Source organism: Monopterus albus, unplaced genomic scaffold (assembly GCF_001952655.1).
Source record: "Monopterus albus unplaced genomic scaffold, M_albus_1.0 scaffold65.1, whole genome shotgun sequence".
Taxonomy (NCBI): Eukaryota; Metazoa; Chordata; class Actinopteri; order Synbranchiformes; family Synbranchidae; genus Monopterus; species Monopterus albus.
In genome coordinates, this window is record NW_018127945.1 from 1,532,579 (window position 1) to 1,549,110 (window position 16,532).

A 16,532-nucleotide genomic window follows, 5' to 3' on the forward strand; every position below is an offset into this window, starting at 1 on the left:
TGATTACCCCTTTTGACCCCCCCCCCCCAATCAATCAGTGTGCTCAAAACATTCCTGTAATGCTGAAGAAGCCTCCTCTGTCCACACTTTAACTGTTTTGGGGATCAGCTCCACAGAGATGTGTTCTGACATGCCCAGGTGTGGAGCTGCTATGGCCTTGTATGCTCCTGGGATGTTGCAATAAACTTGGTCCAGGATGTTATTGTCCCTGGTTGGAAAATTGATGAATCACTGCTTTAAATTCCACATGGTTAAAGTCTCCAGCCACAGTCACAGCTGCTTCTGGGTTTGCATTCATCTGCCTGCTGATCAGGCAGTACAGCTCCTCCAGCGCTAGCTTAGCGTTAGCTCATGGTGGTATATAGGCGACTACAATCGTCTTACCCCGCTTTTATTCACGGTGTTGCCTCCATCTCCTAGGCCACAAAGGGGGGATGGTGAGAGCCGTAGTGGTCTGGTGTAACTCTGGTGGAATAACGTCCGGCTTCATGGATGCCTCAGTCATCATAACATTGCTAAAACAACAAATGTAATGGTTGCCTAAGACCTTTGCACAGTACTGTATGTGCCCTGTATCCAGATCAGCTCAGTCTCAGAGAAATATTTCTTGAATTAAAACTTCACTCTGCTGAATAGGAAGGAGTTTGTGAATGCTTACGTGAATCACGCCTTCAACACATCAGTGGAGGGTGTGTTCCGGGAGTTCAAGCGAGGCTTCTTCCAGGTGTGTGACCGGGAGTTGGTGAAGCTGTTCCGGCCAGAGGAGCTGCAGGGAGTGCTGGTGGGCAAGGATGTCTATGACTGGGCAAAGCTGAAACAGGTACAGTCATCTTCTAGTTTCTTTGCATCTACACTGATTTATCAGGTCTTCGTGTGTTTGATTTGACTATGTGAAATGTGGTTACTGTCTTTTTTAACTTCAATTAGAAAACTGTTTATATTTGGGAGTACCATGATTTCCACCCCACCATACAGATGTTCTGGGAGGTTTTTGAGGAACTAACTGAAGAACAGAAGAAAGATTTCTTTAGTAAGTATTGCACCACATTTTAAGAGTTTCTATGGTTCAAACCTGTAGGCCTTTGAAAAATCCTTATTATATTTGTGTGTTAAGATGTATGTAATCAACAGAACAGATGTACACAGCTGTGACACTGACTTTGCAGTATAGCTGTCATTACACTGTACCTCTGGAATTATTAGTTTTCATGGGAGAAAGCAATATCGTGTTGTTGAAACAGTTATTTGTATGTGGTGACTGTGTTTAAGGAAAATCTAATATAATTTATCATCATTATTCCCATCTTTTTAAATAAATAAGCTTGACAGTACTTTGAGAACACAGAACTCCAGCAAGGCAGAATTTGGCTGCATGTAAAGCCACTTTAAAGTCAGGTTTCCAACTTCCTGCTACACTTGTCTTCACTCCAAGTGCTCAGCAGCACACTTTCACCACAAGGGGGCTCACACATACATTCCACAGCCCTTCCAACACCCATAATAGTGAAAAATCATTTTTTAAATTCCTGGATCTGGATGGCGATCCAGATCAGCACCAAACTCTGATGGATTGTTCTGAGGTCCATACCCTACCTTTCCAAAACTTTAAGTAAAACCCATTTGTTTCTTTAAGGGTTATGCTGTGAACAAACCAACCAAGCAACAAACAAACAAACACTGGTAAAAACATTACCTCTGCCTTGACAGAGGTAATAAAGCAGAGATACACAACATGTTGTTATCCCATTTACCTATGTGTTCTTAGGGTTCCTGACTGGTTTTAGGAAGGTTCCTATTCTTGGAATGGACCAGATCCAGATGAAGGTTCGGCCTAAACTAACTGAGAATGGCTCCCATGATCAGCACTTCCCTGAGTCTCTGACATGCCACTCTATTCTGGAGCTGCCCTTATATTCAACCAAGGGTATCATGCAGGACAGACTGATAGAGGCTCTAAAACCAGAGAGAGGATTTGTCAGTCTGTGAAGGTGGATCATCTGCTACAGAACAGGAGCATGTCCTGTGTCTGTGCTGGGAAGGTGTGTGTCTGATTTCTTTTTTAGGATCACCTTTCCTGTGCTACCTCAGGCTAAAAACAAAAGCACTGTACAGAGTACACATATAGCTTGACTTGTAAGAGTACACTTTAAAAAGAGTGACCAAAGAGCAGCATCTTCAGTCCAATAGCTCTACTGTATAACCTCATAGCTGAAGGCATTTTAACTGAATAATTTATGAATATAATATTTTATTTAGTTTTATATCTTCTCAGAAATTAAGTAACATTTTTAGTGCATTTTACTTAGGACAAATTTAACCAAACAAAATAAGTGCAATTGCCAGTTTACTATGTACACTTTACTAAATCTAACAGTCTTATGTAACACTCCTGTAATATCTCTGATCTCTGATCAGTGTTCTTTCTGATTCTGTGGGGGGAGATATCAGTTCAACTTTATGGTGAGTTTTGAGTTTGCAGTTTGTGGTTCTGTTGTATGATATATTGAGTAGTAAATGGGAACTGGGGCAAAATATTATTTTTTATTACAGTCATTTAAGTTAAAAGTGGTATGTAAATCAGATGCAAGTTTAAGTAATTTATGTTGCATTTTGGGGTGCTGTTGTTTTGCCTTGTATGTAACTGTGGTCTTGAGTCAATAAAACAATCAGACATCAAAACGGCTCAGTGTAAAAATATATTTTTCACAATATTTTATTTGAACATTTTGGAACATCTCTGCTGATTGTGAAGGCCACAGCATATGTTTCACATCGTTTTCATACTCAAAACTATTCAGTGACCCATCATGCCCTGTGGATGGGGGTGCTGTCATCCTGGAAGAGACCACTCATTTATTTATTTTTTAAATTGTGTTCATCTTGGCATTAACCTTAAATGTCTGCAAAGGCATATGGTTTCAAATACTACACAGCCACATATTACAGAAATGATAATACTGTACGTACAGTAGGGCATACAGTGCTAGCCTAAATACAGTATCTCTTCTGTTGAAAATTGAATTTATGAAATTAAATTGAACATACCAAACTATTACTCAAATCAAAAAGTTGAGAAATTTGAAGCCAATGAACAAAAAGGTTGGTCACTCAGAAACAGCAGCATGGAACTGAAGAGAAACAGCGTTAACATGGTAGTAACGCTGGATAGCTGTTGTTAGTGTCCCATGCAATGTGTTTCTTCCATAGAATGTGGTTTCTTCTTGTTCTGAGCAGGAATATTGAAATGCAGCTAAAGAGACAGAGCACCCCAAAACAGCATCCTTTGTCTTTGCAGTACATTGGTAGATGGAAGTGTGGCTACGTGGTGTAGTGTTATGTTAAAGACAAAGAAAACAGACCACTAGATGGCCTTATTCCTCTGCTTATTAACTGGCTGGATGAAACAAAGGCAGCTGGGATGAGCTCACTAAGCAGACTAGTGCAGCTTTCTATAACAACCCTGGAAATTTAAAGCTTATAGAAAATAGCAGAGAAATGAAATGCACACTATTCCAGAGTGAGAATGTCAGCGTGCTGTAATGCTACATGAGATATAGACTACCATAAATAAATAAATGACTAAAACTATGGCCAACACATAGACAGGATAACATTATTACTGAATTGCCTTGTTTGACACAGAGTAGCTCAATAAAGAGATATTAGCTACAAGAATGCCATGTGCCCTTTCCTCAGGACATTCCAGTTTCTAAAAGCAAACCAAGGCTATAAAAGGGAAATACTTTTTGTTTCCCTTGTGGTCCTCGAGCCTTCTGTGTGAATTCCGGCCGAATGAATCAAGCAGCTCCTGTTATGAATCCAGGTTATTGTGTGTTGTGCCTCATTGTGCCAGGCTTCTATTTAGAGAAAAAGAACCTAGTTATACCATTTAGTGGACATCCGTTGTATTCATTCAGTCATTTTCCCCCTGTACGAGAGGCTCGCGTCAGAGGAAAGATGGGCACGCGCGCGTATGTGCGCGCGCACGGGCCGGTCCGTCTCTACGCCGTAATGAGACATACAGTATAACTGTGCGGAGCAGGCTCGCGGTCACACAGCTGGAGCCTCTGCAATGAAGTGAGGCAGGCAGTCTTTAGAAAAGTGTGTCCGCACATGGACCGCGAACATGGAGAACTGTGAGAAAAGGCTACAAGGCGGCGCTGGGTCTCCCTCGGTTTGAGTTCAGCGGTGACATTAAGTGTGAGGCTGTGGACTTACAGAAAGATTGAGCATCTCACAGCAACGGGGTGTCTGCATAACAATGGTAAGTTGACATCATGGTTACTAGATTCACACAGCGGCATAACTGGTCCAGTAGCGGCAGCATCATGTTACTGTGGCGCGGTCGGTGAGCTTGTTTGTAGTGTTTGTTTGGAGGTGACGAGCAGTGGCCAGGAGGGTGACTGTGTGTGTGTGTCAACTTGGGACTGTCGCTGAGGCCAAGTGGAGAAGAGCTGGATTCAGCACCAGTGTAACAGCCCCGAGGAAAGATTACGCAGTGTTTGGGATCTGATAAAAGTGTTCAACCAAGGATATCAGCGCACATTACCACGGCGAGGCCTGCTAGTGTTTTAGCTAAGTAAAGCTGCGAGAGGGACTTTAAACAGGCTGGGAAAGGCTGCTGTTGTTTTTAATGGCAACAGTGATGAATGTAACAATGCTGCTGATCGACTGGATAAACATGATAAGGAAAACAAGGAAGTTAATAGCCAGTGATAATCGTATAGCAGCTGAACTTGTTACCCTGGGGAATATATGATGATGACCTCATCAGGTCCAGTGCCAACTTCTGACCCTTTTAGTCAAAGTAATGGCACACTGACACACGCTCACGTGCACACACACAAACATAGATTATGGTTTCCTGTTACAGTATTGATTTGGTGTGCCATTTGTGCTGGATGGATGCTGTTTGAGATGGAGCCAAACACTGCTCATCAACATCACAGACAAGGAAAGAATATGCTGCCCTCACTGTAGCCTTCTGTAACCTTGTACATTGTAATCAGGTCTTCACCACTTCATTTAACCATGTTCTGTCTTCTCTGCCTTTGATATTTCAAATATTTTGTCAATTCTGGTCCAGTGCCTGGAGTCAGTGCCTGCAGCTGACCTCATCTCAAGCCCCTTTCCCTTTGGGCCAAAGGTCAGAATGATCAACACAATCATTTAGGCTCATTGTGTTGTATTTGATTTGTCCTGTCAGATGACTCCCCACCAGTGAAGAACTTTGCTACCCAGCAGCCCCTCCTCCTTTGATCCCTGACGCCCTGACAAGTATTTTCAATCTCCTTTTTCCTGTTATACCTTTCTCTGTCTCCCTCCAGCCCCTGAAGCCCTCCAGTTCAAGCCCTTCTCTACACTCCTCCCTTCCAAAACCCTTCTCTGATTCAAACATGGAATCCTCTGAAGAAAAAACTGCAGCCCAGGACAGATGTCTTGACACCAGGTGCAACCCCGGTCGCTCTGATCTCAGTGGACTATACCACCTGGGTCGGACGTTGGGCAGGGGCCACTTTGCGGTGGTTAAACTGGCTCGTCATGTCAACACTGGACAACTGGTGGCTGTCAAGATGATTGACAAGACAAAACTTGATGTTATGGCAACAAGCCACCTCTTACAGGAAGTGAGGTACAGAAAAACCATTCTTAAAGACAGAGCATGAGAAGAGAAGGTAGAGAAGGTTATACAAAGGCTGAGAAATAAAAGTCAGGGTACTTTGTAGTCAGCTATATTTTAGCCCAGATTTAATGGGATTTCAAACGTATATATTTATATTTAAACAGTCCCATATTAAGTTTAATGGGCTGCTATTTCAGGGCTCAAAGCATCCTTATTTAAAATACTTACTTCTTTGGATTACTCATAAAATATTATCTTACCAATGTTACAAATTATTTTCAGGTGTATGAGGCTGGTGCAGCATCCCAACGTGGTTCACCTCTATGAGGTCGTCAACACACCCACCACCCTCTACCTGATCATGGAGTTAGCTGAGGGTGGTGACCTCTACGACTACATCCTCCGCCATGAGGGAGGCGTGGCTGAGGACACTGCCAAGCGTCATTTTGCCCAGATAGTGCGCGCTGTGGCGTACTGCCACCAGCTTCACGTGGTGCACCGGGACCTGAAGCCAGAGAATGTAGTGTTCTTTCCTCAGCAGGGGGTGGTCAAGCTAACCGATTTTGGCTTCAGCAACCTATTCAAACCTGGGACAATGCTGGCCACTAGCTGTGGGTCGCTGGCATATTCCGCTCCAGAGATTCTGCTGGGAGAAGAGTATGATGCTCCAGCTGTTGGTGAGAAATGGATAAGCTTTTCTTTATTTAAGAATCTAGGTGTGTTAAAAACTGTTTGACTAGATCAGTGCCCCCAGGACCTTCACATGGGGTCACAAGATCATTACCAGTATAGAAAAGAAGTACGTAAATGCATCCTTTGCTCCATCATTTTACTTTGTCAGCATTTCCTCTAAACAGCTTATTTTATTCCAAATTACTGGATAATTGTACCTATGGTGAATTTTTTACATAGCTCAAAGGAAAAATGTCACTCTTTGGTAGAACAGGTAGAACAGTGCAACCATTGATGAGGGGTCATGAGTATCTTTCTGTTTGAAGGATCAGAGGGTTAAAATGTCTCCTGGCCTAGATAAGCAAGTATGTGTAGGCGTGTAGCTCTGCTCATGCTGGCATAACTTGCTTACATACATTCACATCATAGCCAGAGGTTATAAGCAGCATCCAAGTCATTCTGTTCCAAGATCAGTATTGGAAATGTAGTCTGGGAAAAATCTATGGATCAGAAGCTTTCTAAATTTCCTTTTATATGCCACAGTCTGCATCAGATCCCACATCAGAGTTTGCTCAGATGTCAGTTGTCAAGAATAGTTGACAAAGAAGTCTTTACTTTAAAGTCTATTCAGCTCTGGAGCTTTTGATCATACTACACAATCAGCACCTGATGGGAGACTGTTTTGTCAACTGCTGTTTCCAATGTCAGCAAAGTTTTTTTGATACAACATTTTCTAATTATGTTTGGCACACCTACAACAAGCCTCCAACAAGACAGATTCATCTGTTTGCATGAGCTCATGGAGTGTCTGTGTTTGTTCCCTGTATTCCTGTGTATTTTTTTTGTAACTCTGCGTGTTTGTGTGTGCGTGTTCCTGGTCTGTGTGTCCTTGTTTGTATCTGTAAATGCATGTGTATATGTATGGATTTGTGCATGGGTTTGCGTGTGTGTATGTCCACAAAGGATTAGTGTGCCTATCTGGGTCAGTCTGAGCAAGTCTGCCAGTCAGGAGCCAAGCGGGCACGTTCTGCAGTGCAACCAAATACTGCAGCTATTCACTGGGATCTCATACTGCATAGCAAATGTGTGTGTGTGTGTGTGTGTGTGTGTGTGTGTGTGTGTGTGTGTGTGTGTGTGAAGATGGAAAGACAAGAGACATAGCAGAATTAGACAGTAGCATGCATTGCATTTTATAGTAGAAACATAAGTCTGTGTTGATTGGAATTGATCGACACTATTTGTGGTGAGGAGGGAAGGGGGGGTTACACAGCATGTCCGATTCAGGGAGGTCAGCGGTTTTATCTCCTAAGATGGCCTAGCCTGGATTTTGGCAGGGCTTAGGTGCTGTTTATTCTGGTGACTACAAATGCATCTGCACTGAATACAACTGCAACGAGTGGTTGTTCTTAAGGAGGGACAGCAGGATGACTTGCAAATAGGTCAACATCAGTGAACAAGCAGTTTAACCTTTTTAAAATACACCGTTGGCCTCAATAGCACTACTTCAAGTGTGTTTTGGTCTGTACTGGACATTCAGTCTCTTAATCCTGTTTATTCTTCTGAACAGTGCAGAAAGCTCATTTCAGTTTTGACACAGAATTGGTAAAAGCTTGTGGCTATGGCCTCACTGTGTTTCCACACAAGAGATGGCTGGGTACGCATTTTATTCCCTTTATCATGCCACCACAAAAAAACAAAGTGAGCTAAAATGATGCCAGGTGGATGGTTTCTTTGTTAACCACAGGACCAGGATGTGGCTGTGAGGAAACACTGCTCACATTCATCCAAGACTTTAGCATAGTTTGAGTTGCAGTAGTTCCTTTTTTTCATTTTAGTTCCTGTTTCTAAAAGTATCCGCATGCCTTCATGTAGATACTTTCTCATGTGGATACGCATTAGTTTAAATCAATTTCTGTATGTTATTAAACCATCCAAGACTGCTTTTTGCTTCACTTTAACACAAGTGCTAGAATTCTGCTCTGTTTTAACATGACTCAACCTATGGATGTTAGGATTATGTCATCACTCTAGAAATATACACTTCCATCACACACACACACACACACACCCAGAACTAGTTTGTATTCAAGTGTAACGATTGATTATTTTCATTAGGGATTGCCCTGCTGAGTATTTTCTCTATTAATCGACTGACTGGTTTGTAATACTTCTGACACCACTGAGACATGCTGTCACAGCGCTTTAAACGATAATCAAAATAATTGTCAAGGTTATTGTAGGTGTGCGACAGCACAGCCAGACTGTTCTATTTTGTATAGGCTTCACCCTCTGGCAGCTGTCATTATTGGGTTTATCCCTCGTGCATGCGCCGCCCTGAAGCGATTTCCTTTGCACCCTGTGCCCTGCACTGGGCTGACCCCACTCAGGTCCACTGTGGTCATATAAAAGCTTGCGTAACCTGAGCTCTGCTCCCTCTTTTTCTTCAGCAGTTCTAGAGAGCAATTCCTAGAGCTTTGTCTAAAGAGCGAGGTTCCTTGAACGCCGGACTCTAGCGCCGCGCCACCATCACCTTCTGCCCAGTCTGCGAGACGGGCTTTGTTCTGCCCGGCGCCCCGCGCCCCCACTGCTAGACCTGCACAGAACACACTGAGCTGGCGTTCCCCACTCGGGCCGCTTGCCCCTTGCTTGTTGGAGAAGCAGTGCCGTACTAATGCGTTTGGGGTCACCAGGGAGCATGACCCTGACGATTTCTGATTCCCAAGAAATACTGTAGTGTTAGGCAGACTGCAGTGTGGTTCCCACCTGAGCTAAAGCCACTGGAAGGTGACAGCACAGAGTATCAGTGAAAACAAAATGGCCATCTGCATGTACAATACAGTTTTTTCAGGATCATGACATGAGAGAGAGGATAATCATATCTGAGTAATAACTTCCTGTCAAGGTCATGGCTTCATAATTGGTTCAGTTCATGTAATACAGTATACTTACAAGTGACTCATGACCTGAATGCAGCATTTGCAATGGATGCTGGGATACCCAGCTGGATTTTTCTCCAAATGTGGGCAAAAAAGGCTGCACTTTTTTCTAAACTTGGATGACCCATATTGACGTTTGGGCTTGAAATGTGCACGTTAAAGAGGGCAGACCCTGTACTGGGTCACAGCCCTACCACAGAACCAGATTGTTCTTGGCAGTTCTGTTGAACTCTCTGCCGAAACAGTTATTTTATATTCAAATATTTATTGGGTTGTAAGCAGGGTGTTCATGTATGGCAGTAAGCAAAGGTTTTACATCTTTCACTTCCATAGCATGGTATGTGACATCTGTCCAGGGGCTCTCTCCGTCCTTATAAAGTTCCAAAAGAGGTCCCAACAGGAGTTCTCATCTGAGAACTGAGAGCTGTTGTTTGGACTATCCTGAATATGAGGGACAATGGCTGAATGTTTGTCAAACGTGACACTGGTAGATGTGAGAATCTGTGCGTGAACTACACTGTTTGGATTTTTATTGTATTTTCAGATACAATATCCTTAGCAGACATCTGATCTGCTTAGGATGTTGTAATGGAAAAGTTTCTTTACAAAGGCATGGGTGTGGCAATAGTCTGGCACTTTTCAGGTTTTTGCTGCATATTATTGCTTATTAACTTCACTGTAGAGTGTCATGAAGCTGTGTACAATGCAGATCTCTGCAACACAATGATTATCTGTAACATGTTGCTCTGTTATGTGCGTATTTTAAGAAAGTGTCAACAAATTGGCAAGTTTATGCCCAAGCAATGATGGTGGATTCTTATCTAATGCTCTGTCTATAAATTTCCAGAAGTAGTAGTAGTAGTAGTAGTAGTAGTAGTAGTAGTAGTGTTGGATTATTTATTTATGTATTTATTATTGTTGTGGTAAAAAATTGCATTTCCACTTTGGTCAGCAGTCTAAGATGATAAATGTCTATTATTACTTATATTCACACCGATAAATTTCAGTTAAAACAAGTCTACAACCATGTTAGCAACTGTGTCAGGCTGTACCACTGTGATGACATCAGTTTTTCAATGTGTGAGTGTTTGTGTGTGCAAATGGGTGAATGGGAAAGTGCTTTGAGTGCACATCAATGTATAGAAAAGTGCTATACAATACCATTTAGCATTTCACATGCTAACATGCTGATGTTAAATGGGTATGATTTTCATCATGTTCACCACTTGCTGTAGTTTAGCCTGTTAGCGTGCTTACATCTACTAATTAGCACTAAACACAAAGCATAGCTGAGGCTGATTGGAATGTCATTAATTTAACAGGTATTTAGACAAAAACCTAAGTATTGGACAAAGTGAAAATCTGACCCGATGAGTAAAAAAGAAAAAATCAGACATCAGGATTTTATGTTGAGATATTTTACGGGTCAAGTGGTAAATTTGACCTACTGGTGGCATTAGAGGAAAAGTTAGGGTATCTTTGTCAGGATTAAAATCCCTTCTGATCTGACTGGAGTATATCAGACCAGCACCAATGATACCAAAATATCAGATTGACAGTTAAAGTGGAAATGTAGTGATAAGACAGTCAAGCAATGTTTTTTTTAAAAGACTAATATGGGGCTGCATTTTTTAAATCACTCTTTGATTTGGAGTGCAGTGCTCCCTGCACAGTGATAGAACTGATTATAAACAATCAGTCATTAAGAAAGCAAAAGCTAGAAAAAGATCAGAATTATAATCGTCCTGTAACTGTCTCATAAAACAAATGGGATATTAGTGGGGGCAGCATTTTATTAGATAAATGATCTGTTGTATTTCAAGAGTTAGGACGGGGCTAACACCCAATAGGAACAGAGTGTGCAGTGTTCCTATTTCCACTGTTTTGGACAACAGACAAAGAAGAGAAAGCAAGACTGTTCTCTGAATAGGATGACACCACAACAAGCCCTCTGTTTGTTATGGCCTTCAGCCTCCAGCTCCCTTTCCTCTGCGTGTGTGTGTGTGTTTCCTCGAACCGGCCGAACTTGTTCTCGCCTGGGTAGAACTGTTCTCGAGTTCGTACGGACCTCCTCTTACTGTGCCGTCATGAAGACAGGGGAAGGAAAGGGAGGAGACGGAAAAAGAGCACACAGTCAGCACTGTCGGTTAGCACCAGGAAGCCTGTGTGTGTGGGTGTGTGTGTGGGTGTTTGTCTGAGTGTCAGGGGTCAAGAACGCCAAGACAAGCCGGCAACAGCTTAGGACTCACACTTCGGATGTATGAAACCGGACATCCGGCTATTACTCAAGCACTGCCCTGTTACATTTATTTCTTTTAAGTGAGGAATAACCTTATGTAACCTTGATCCAAAGTTGAGCCTTTTGTGTAGATTTGTAGGACAGAATCAGATTGTTACCTCATCTGTAGCTCAGACAATAACTCCTGGATGTTTTCAAGGCAAATTCAAAAAAAGTAAAATATTTTTAAATATCGCTTGTGAACCATGAAGCTCACAGCATTCTGAATAGAGAGCAGAGGGACTGTGTGCTATATTAAGGACTGAGATTATTTGCCATTTAAGGCAAATTTTTATGCTTGTCTGTGTTCCAGATATCTGGTCCCTGGGGGTGATCCTGTACATGTTGATGTGTGGAGTCCCTCCCTTCCAGGAAGCCAATGACAGCGAGACTCTTGTCATGATTCTGGACTGTCGCTACTCCATCCCTGAACATGTTTCAGACAATTGTAGAGAGTGAGTATGGAGGAATAATCGCACATACAACCCTAGCTTTAGAGAAAAAAGATATCTGTAAATAAAATATAAAGTGACTTTTATAACTTGATTGTAGAGATTCTTCATTGAACAGCTTTATTCTTTGTGTCTTTGTGCTGCTGAGTAGATGTGATGGGTGTCTCTGTCATTAGGGGCTGCTCACCATTAAATCATCCTATTAGTCTTTGTTTCAGTGGATAATTTTAGTGTCCTAGTTGTCCCAGGGGCTTCTCCAGCCTGCTGCAAATACAGTCCTTGCTAAAAGTGTGAATATTTTTTGGGCATGAACCAGAGAGTATTATCTAACAAATCAGCAATACAAAAATATGTGTGGTCTTGAGCCTGAAACTGTATTTCAGTCCAAAGCCACACAAACAAACCTGGAACAAAATACAACCCACATGTAATAATGTGTCTTCTCACTTAACCTTTAGTCTTCACATGTCAAATCAAAATACACTCAACCTTAGCCTGTCCTCAGCTCACAGCACAGTGCTGTTAACATCTGAGTCTGAAATGGTGCTACATGTTTGGAGAGTGAATAATGTTAAACTGAGGTCAAAACCTAAAAACACACTCTTTTAGATCATTTCATTAGCTCACCACTGACTTAAAAAAAAAGGAAAAATCTGGTAGTACCAACACAAAGCACACAGCGAGTGTGTCCTACTGACAAGTATTGTACCTTGTTCCTCAGTGATGTAGAGCTCCACTGTTGTCCAGAAGCTGTTAAAAACATATCCCTGAGCTCCAGTGCTGCAGTGGCTGTTGTAGTTTATTTTAAGCCAGCCCTAGATAATATTGGTGGTAAAAATATTTAGGTAGAGCAACAAATTTGTATTGATCTGTATCGGAAAAACATCCCCAGAAGTGCACTGTTTAATCCATGTTTGCTGAAAACTACAGTCCCCCTATTTCAGGAAATTCCCAGTGTAATGTGTTTGTGAGCCTATTTTGTTAAGATTTAAATCTTAGACAAGAATGGCTTTGGGACTGAGCTTCAAAGACAGAGAAGGAAAGTCCAACACACTAATAAGTTGTTGTTTTGGTCTTTTGATTTGAATATGTTGACAGTGAGAAAATGATAGAATTACCAGCATTACCATTTTATTACTGTAACATGAGCATATATACACCCAGGACTGATTTAAAAAAATGAGCAGAACTACGTTCTGGACACTTACAAGCTCTCAAATGTTTCAAGTAATGTTGGCATTGTTAAGATGTGTAGAGATGGCATAGATTGGCTCTAAATAAGGTTCTTTTTATTGCCAAATCTGTTTCTGCAATAGCTGATCTCTAAAATATGAAGCAAGCAAACAGCACCTCCATATGCTCTTCAGAGACAATAAATCCCTTTGCCTTATTCCTTGTTAGTCTGATCTCCAAGATGCTCCAGAAAGACCCATCTCACCGTGCCTCACTGGAGGAGATTGCGGCTCACAACTGGCTGCAGGGGTTGGATAACGCCTTGCTCAGCCCAGAGGCCCCACCACCCTGGCTCTTAGGAGCCCTGTCTCCCAGCTCTTCCCGCTTTGGAGTTCCAGAGTGTGGGGACCTGCTTGCTGCGAGGCCCCCTCTTCAGCAGGCTTTCCCTGGGCCTTGGCAGCCCAGTCTCAGCTTCACCCTCCGTCCACCTCCAGCTGAGGAGCCTCCAGTTACCAAGAATCTGCCTGTGCTCCAGCAGATCTGTGAGGAGGAAGAAGAAGAAGAGGAGGAGGAAGAAGAGGAAAATGAGGAGGATAAAGGCAGTTTGGTAAAAGAGGGAGAAGGTTTGTTAGTCATTGAACCACAAAAAGAAGTAGAGGAGAAGCTTGATGTAGCAGATGACCGAGAGTTCAGAGAAGAGGAGATAATGGAAGAGGAAGGGGAGGTAGTGGAGAACAAAGTGGAGAGAGGGATGGAAATTAATGAAGAAGACCATGTTGGTGTGATTTTAGACCAACCAGTGAGTCATAAAGACAAGCTGGTCAGTCAGACTACTGAAGTTCCACCATCATCTCTGCCTGGTTTGATGGTCCCATGCTGTCAGGTGCAGCCAGACCTCACAACGGCTGAGGAAGGAAGGGACGAGGAGACAGAACCCAACAACAACACCAACAAACCTCTTCCCTCCATCCCTCCATCCACTGCCAGACTCAGCCTGAACAGTAAGGAGCTGCCAAATACTAAAAGAGAAGAGCAAGAGGAGGGGGGAAGAGATGACCTCTTGACAGACAGATCTCAACCCCACAATGCACTGGGGACCCGGGTTGAGGCTGCTCCCAGGGTGGACCAGGGAAAACGACATGGCGTAAAGCTACGTGAGAGACTCTTTCAGTTCCCTATATGTGAGAAAGCTCTGGCCTTCAACATACCGACACACAATAAGCCCAAGATCCTCCCACTGGCTCAGTACAACTGCTGCCATGTGCTATAAGTGAAAGCTGCCTGGGTGCTGTCTGTGATGCGCTGCTCATTCACTTGTGACATGCAGGCTGTTTAGCAGGCAGCAGGTGGCTGATCGCCGAGCTCCCTGCTGAGCCTTTCTGCTGCACTGGCCTCGAGGTGCAAGAGCAGAGGCCCTCAGCCTCCAAACACCAAGTGTACAGGATGGGACATGTACAGCTTCATACAGACACTTGATTCATAGCATTGTGCTTTTGTAGTCAGCATTGTATTACACTAGAGGAGGTGTACAGCCCAGTAGTAAGACGTACCGTCGTAGAACCTCATCCGTTTGCTGCTGTGTTACAAGAGCAACCATAGAATTACAATGACACACTAGACTGTATCTAATCTGTAGCTTAGAGACAATACTGAAACCATGTATATGGACAACACTGAAGAGAGGAGACAACAAGAGATGTTGGAATGTCTGCAACAGTTTTTACTGAATAAGCTATGGGTTTTTTTGTTGCTGTTGTCTGCTCAAAAGGTGCCTACAATGATAAAAAGGGTTTCACACTGTACATGGCCACAGTGTCATTTTGGTTCTGACTGTAAAAAAATAATCTCTAAACATCAGAATGTTCTAGCATGTGCACTCAGTAGAGCTATGACTTCATATTTTATAATACAATGCTCAAAAAATTAAGGGAACACTAAATCACATATTGGATTTTGATTAGTGATTACTGCAAGCTGAAAACCTTTACTAATCTACATTGTATAATTTGTTCAGAACAAAATTACTTAAGGGCAGCATGGTGGTGTGGTGGGTAGCACTGTTGCCTCACAGCAAGAAGGTTCCGGGTTTGCGACCTTTCTGTGCGGAGTTTGTACTGTATGTTCTCCCTGTGCTTGCGTGGGTTCTCTCCAGGTACTCCGGCTTCCTCCCACTGTCCAAAGACATGCAGCTTAGGTTGATTGGTGACTCTAAATTGCCCGTAGGAGCGAATGTGTGTGTTGTTCGTCTGTGTGTTGGCCCGGCGACCTGTCCAGGGTGTACCCCGCCTTTCGCCTGATGCTGGCTGGGATTGGCTCCGTGACCCAATTTGGGACTAATTGGTATAGAAAATGAGATGAGATGAGAAAATGAAGTGGAAACCAAAATCATCAACTGGTTTTGGTTTCCACTGTTGGTATTCAAAAGCACACTAAAAATGAAACTATGAAATCACAGGCTCTTTCAAGCTGCATGAATTTCATCATGGCAACTCCTGATGTGACTCAGAAGTGTGTATGGCCTCTGCATGTCTGTATGCACTGCTGACAACATCTAGGTATGGTCTCCTCATCCCAGGCCTGGATCAGGGCTCCACTGAGCTCCTGAACATTCTGTGGTGATACCTGGTGGCATCAGGTGCACTGATACATAATGTCCCATAGGTGCTCAAATGGATTTAGATCAGGGGAACATGAGGGGCAGTCAATGGCATCAATGCATTTGTCATCCAGGAACTGCCTACACACTCTTGGCCGCATGAGGCCGGGCATTGCCTTGCACCAGGAGGAACCCAGGGCCCACTGCACCAGCATAAGATCTGACAGATTCTCTGAGGATTTCATCCTGGTACCTCACAGCGGTGGGGGTACTGTTGGCTAAGAAATGGAGGTCTGCATGGCTCTCTGAGGATTTGCTTCCCCAAACCATCACTGACCCACCATCAAACTGGTCATGCTCAGTAATGTGACAGGCAGCATAACATTCACCATGACATCTCCAGACTCTTTCATGCCTGTCACATGTGATTAGTATGAACCTGCTCTCACCTGTGAAGAGAACAGGGTGCCAGTGGCGAACCTGCCAATTCTGGTGTTCTCTGACGAATGTTAATCGAGCTGCATGGGGCTGTGAGCATGGGTCATACGAGAGGACATTGGGCCCTCATCATGGAGTCTGTTTCTGACAGTTTGGTCAGAAGCATGCACACCCGAAGCTGTTGGAGGTAATTCTGTAGGGCTCTCTGTGCTCCTCCTGTTCCTCTTTGCACAAAGGAGGAGATATAGGTCCTGCTGCTGAGTTGTTGCCCTTCTCCAGCCCTGTCCAGCTCTCCTCCATGCTCTTGAGACTGTGCTGGGAGATCCAGCAAACCTTCTTCTGACTTCATGTCTGGATGTGCCAT

At 43.2% G+C, this 16,532-nt stretch overlaps 2 protein-coding genes across 3 annotated transcripts in view; both read left to right on the forward strand.

The window, feature by feature from the left end:
• Positions 1–2,679, forward strand: part of LOC109962584 (probable E3 ubiquitin-protein ligase HERC4) — an 18,831-nt gene extending 16,152 nt beyond the window's left edge. For both annotated transcript variants that reach the window (XM_020604440.1, XM_020604441.1), the window contains 3 exons: positions 637–820; positions 928–1,030; positions 1,766–2,679. In XM_020604440.1, the coding sequence (XP_020460096.1) occupies positions 637–820; positions 928–1,030; positions 1,766–1,986 (508 nt within the window). In that variant the 3' untranslated portion in view covers positions 1,987–2,679. The remainder of the gene's footprint in view (positions 1–636; positions 821–927; positions 1,031–1,765) is intronic.
• Positions 2,680–3,961: 1,282 nt separating this feature from the next.
• snrkb (SNF related kinase b) lies at positions 3,962–15,174 on the forward strand. The gene is made up of 5 exons (XM_020604446.1): positions 3,962–4,264; positions 5,328–5,632; positions 5,906–6,300; positions 11,823–11,964; positions 13,363–15,174. The coding sequence occupies exons 1-5, from the start codon at positions 4,262–4,264 to the stop codon at positions 14,402–14,404; spliced, it is 1,887 nt and encodes a 628-aa protein (XP_020460102.1). The 5' UTR covers positions 3,962–4,261; the 3' UTR covers positions 14,405–15,174.
• Positions 15,175–16,532: the final 1,358 nt, after the last annotated feature.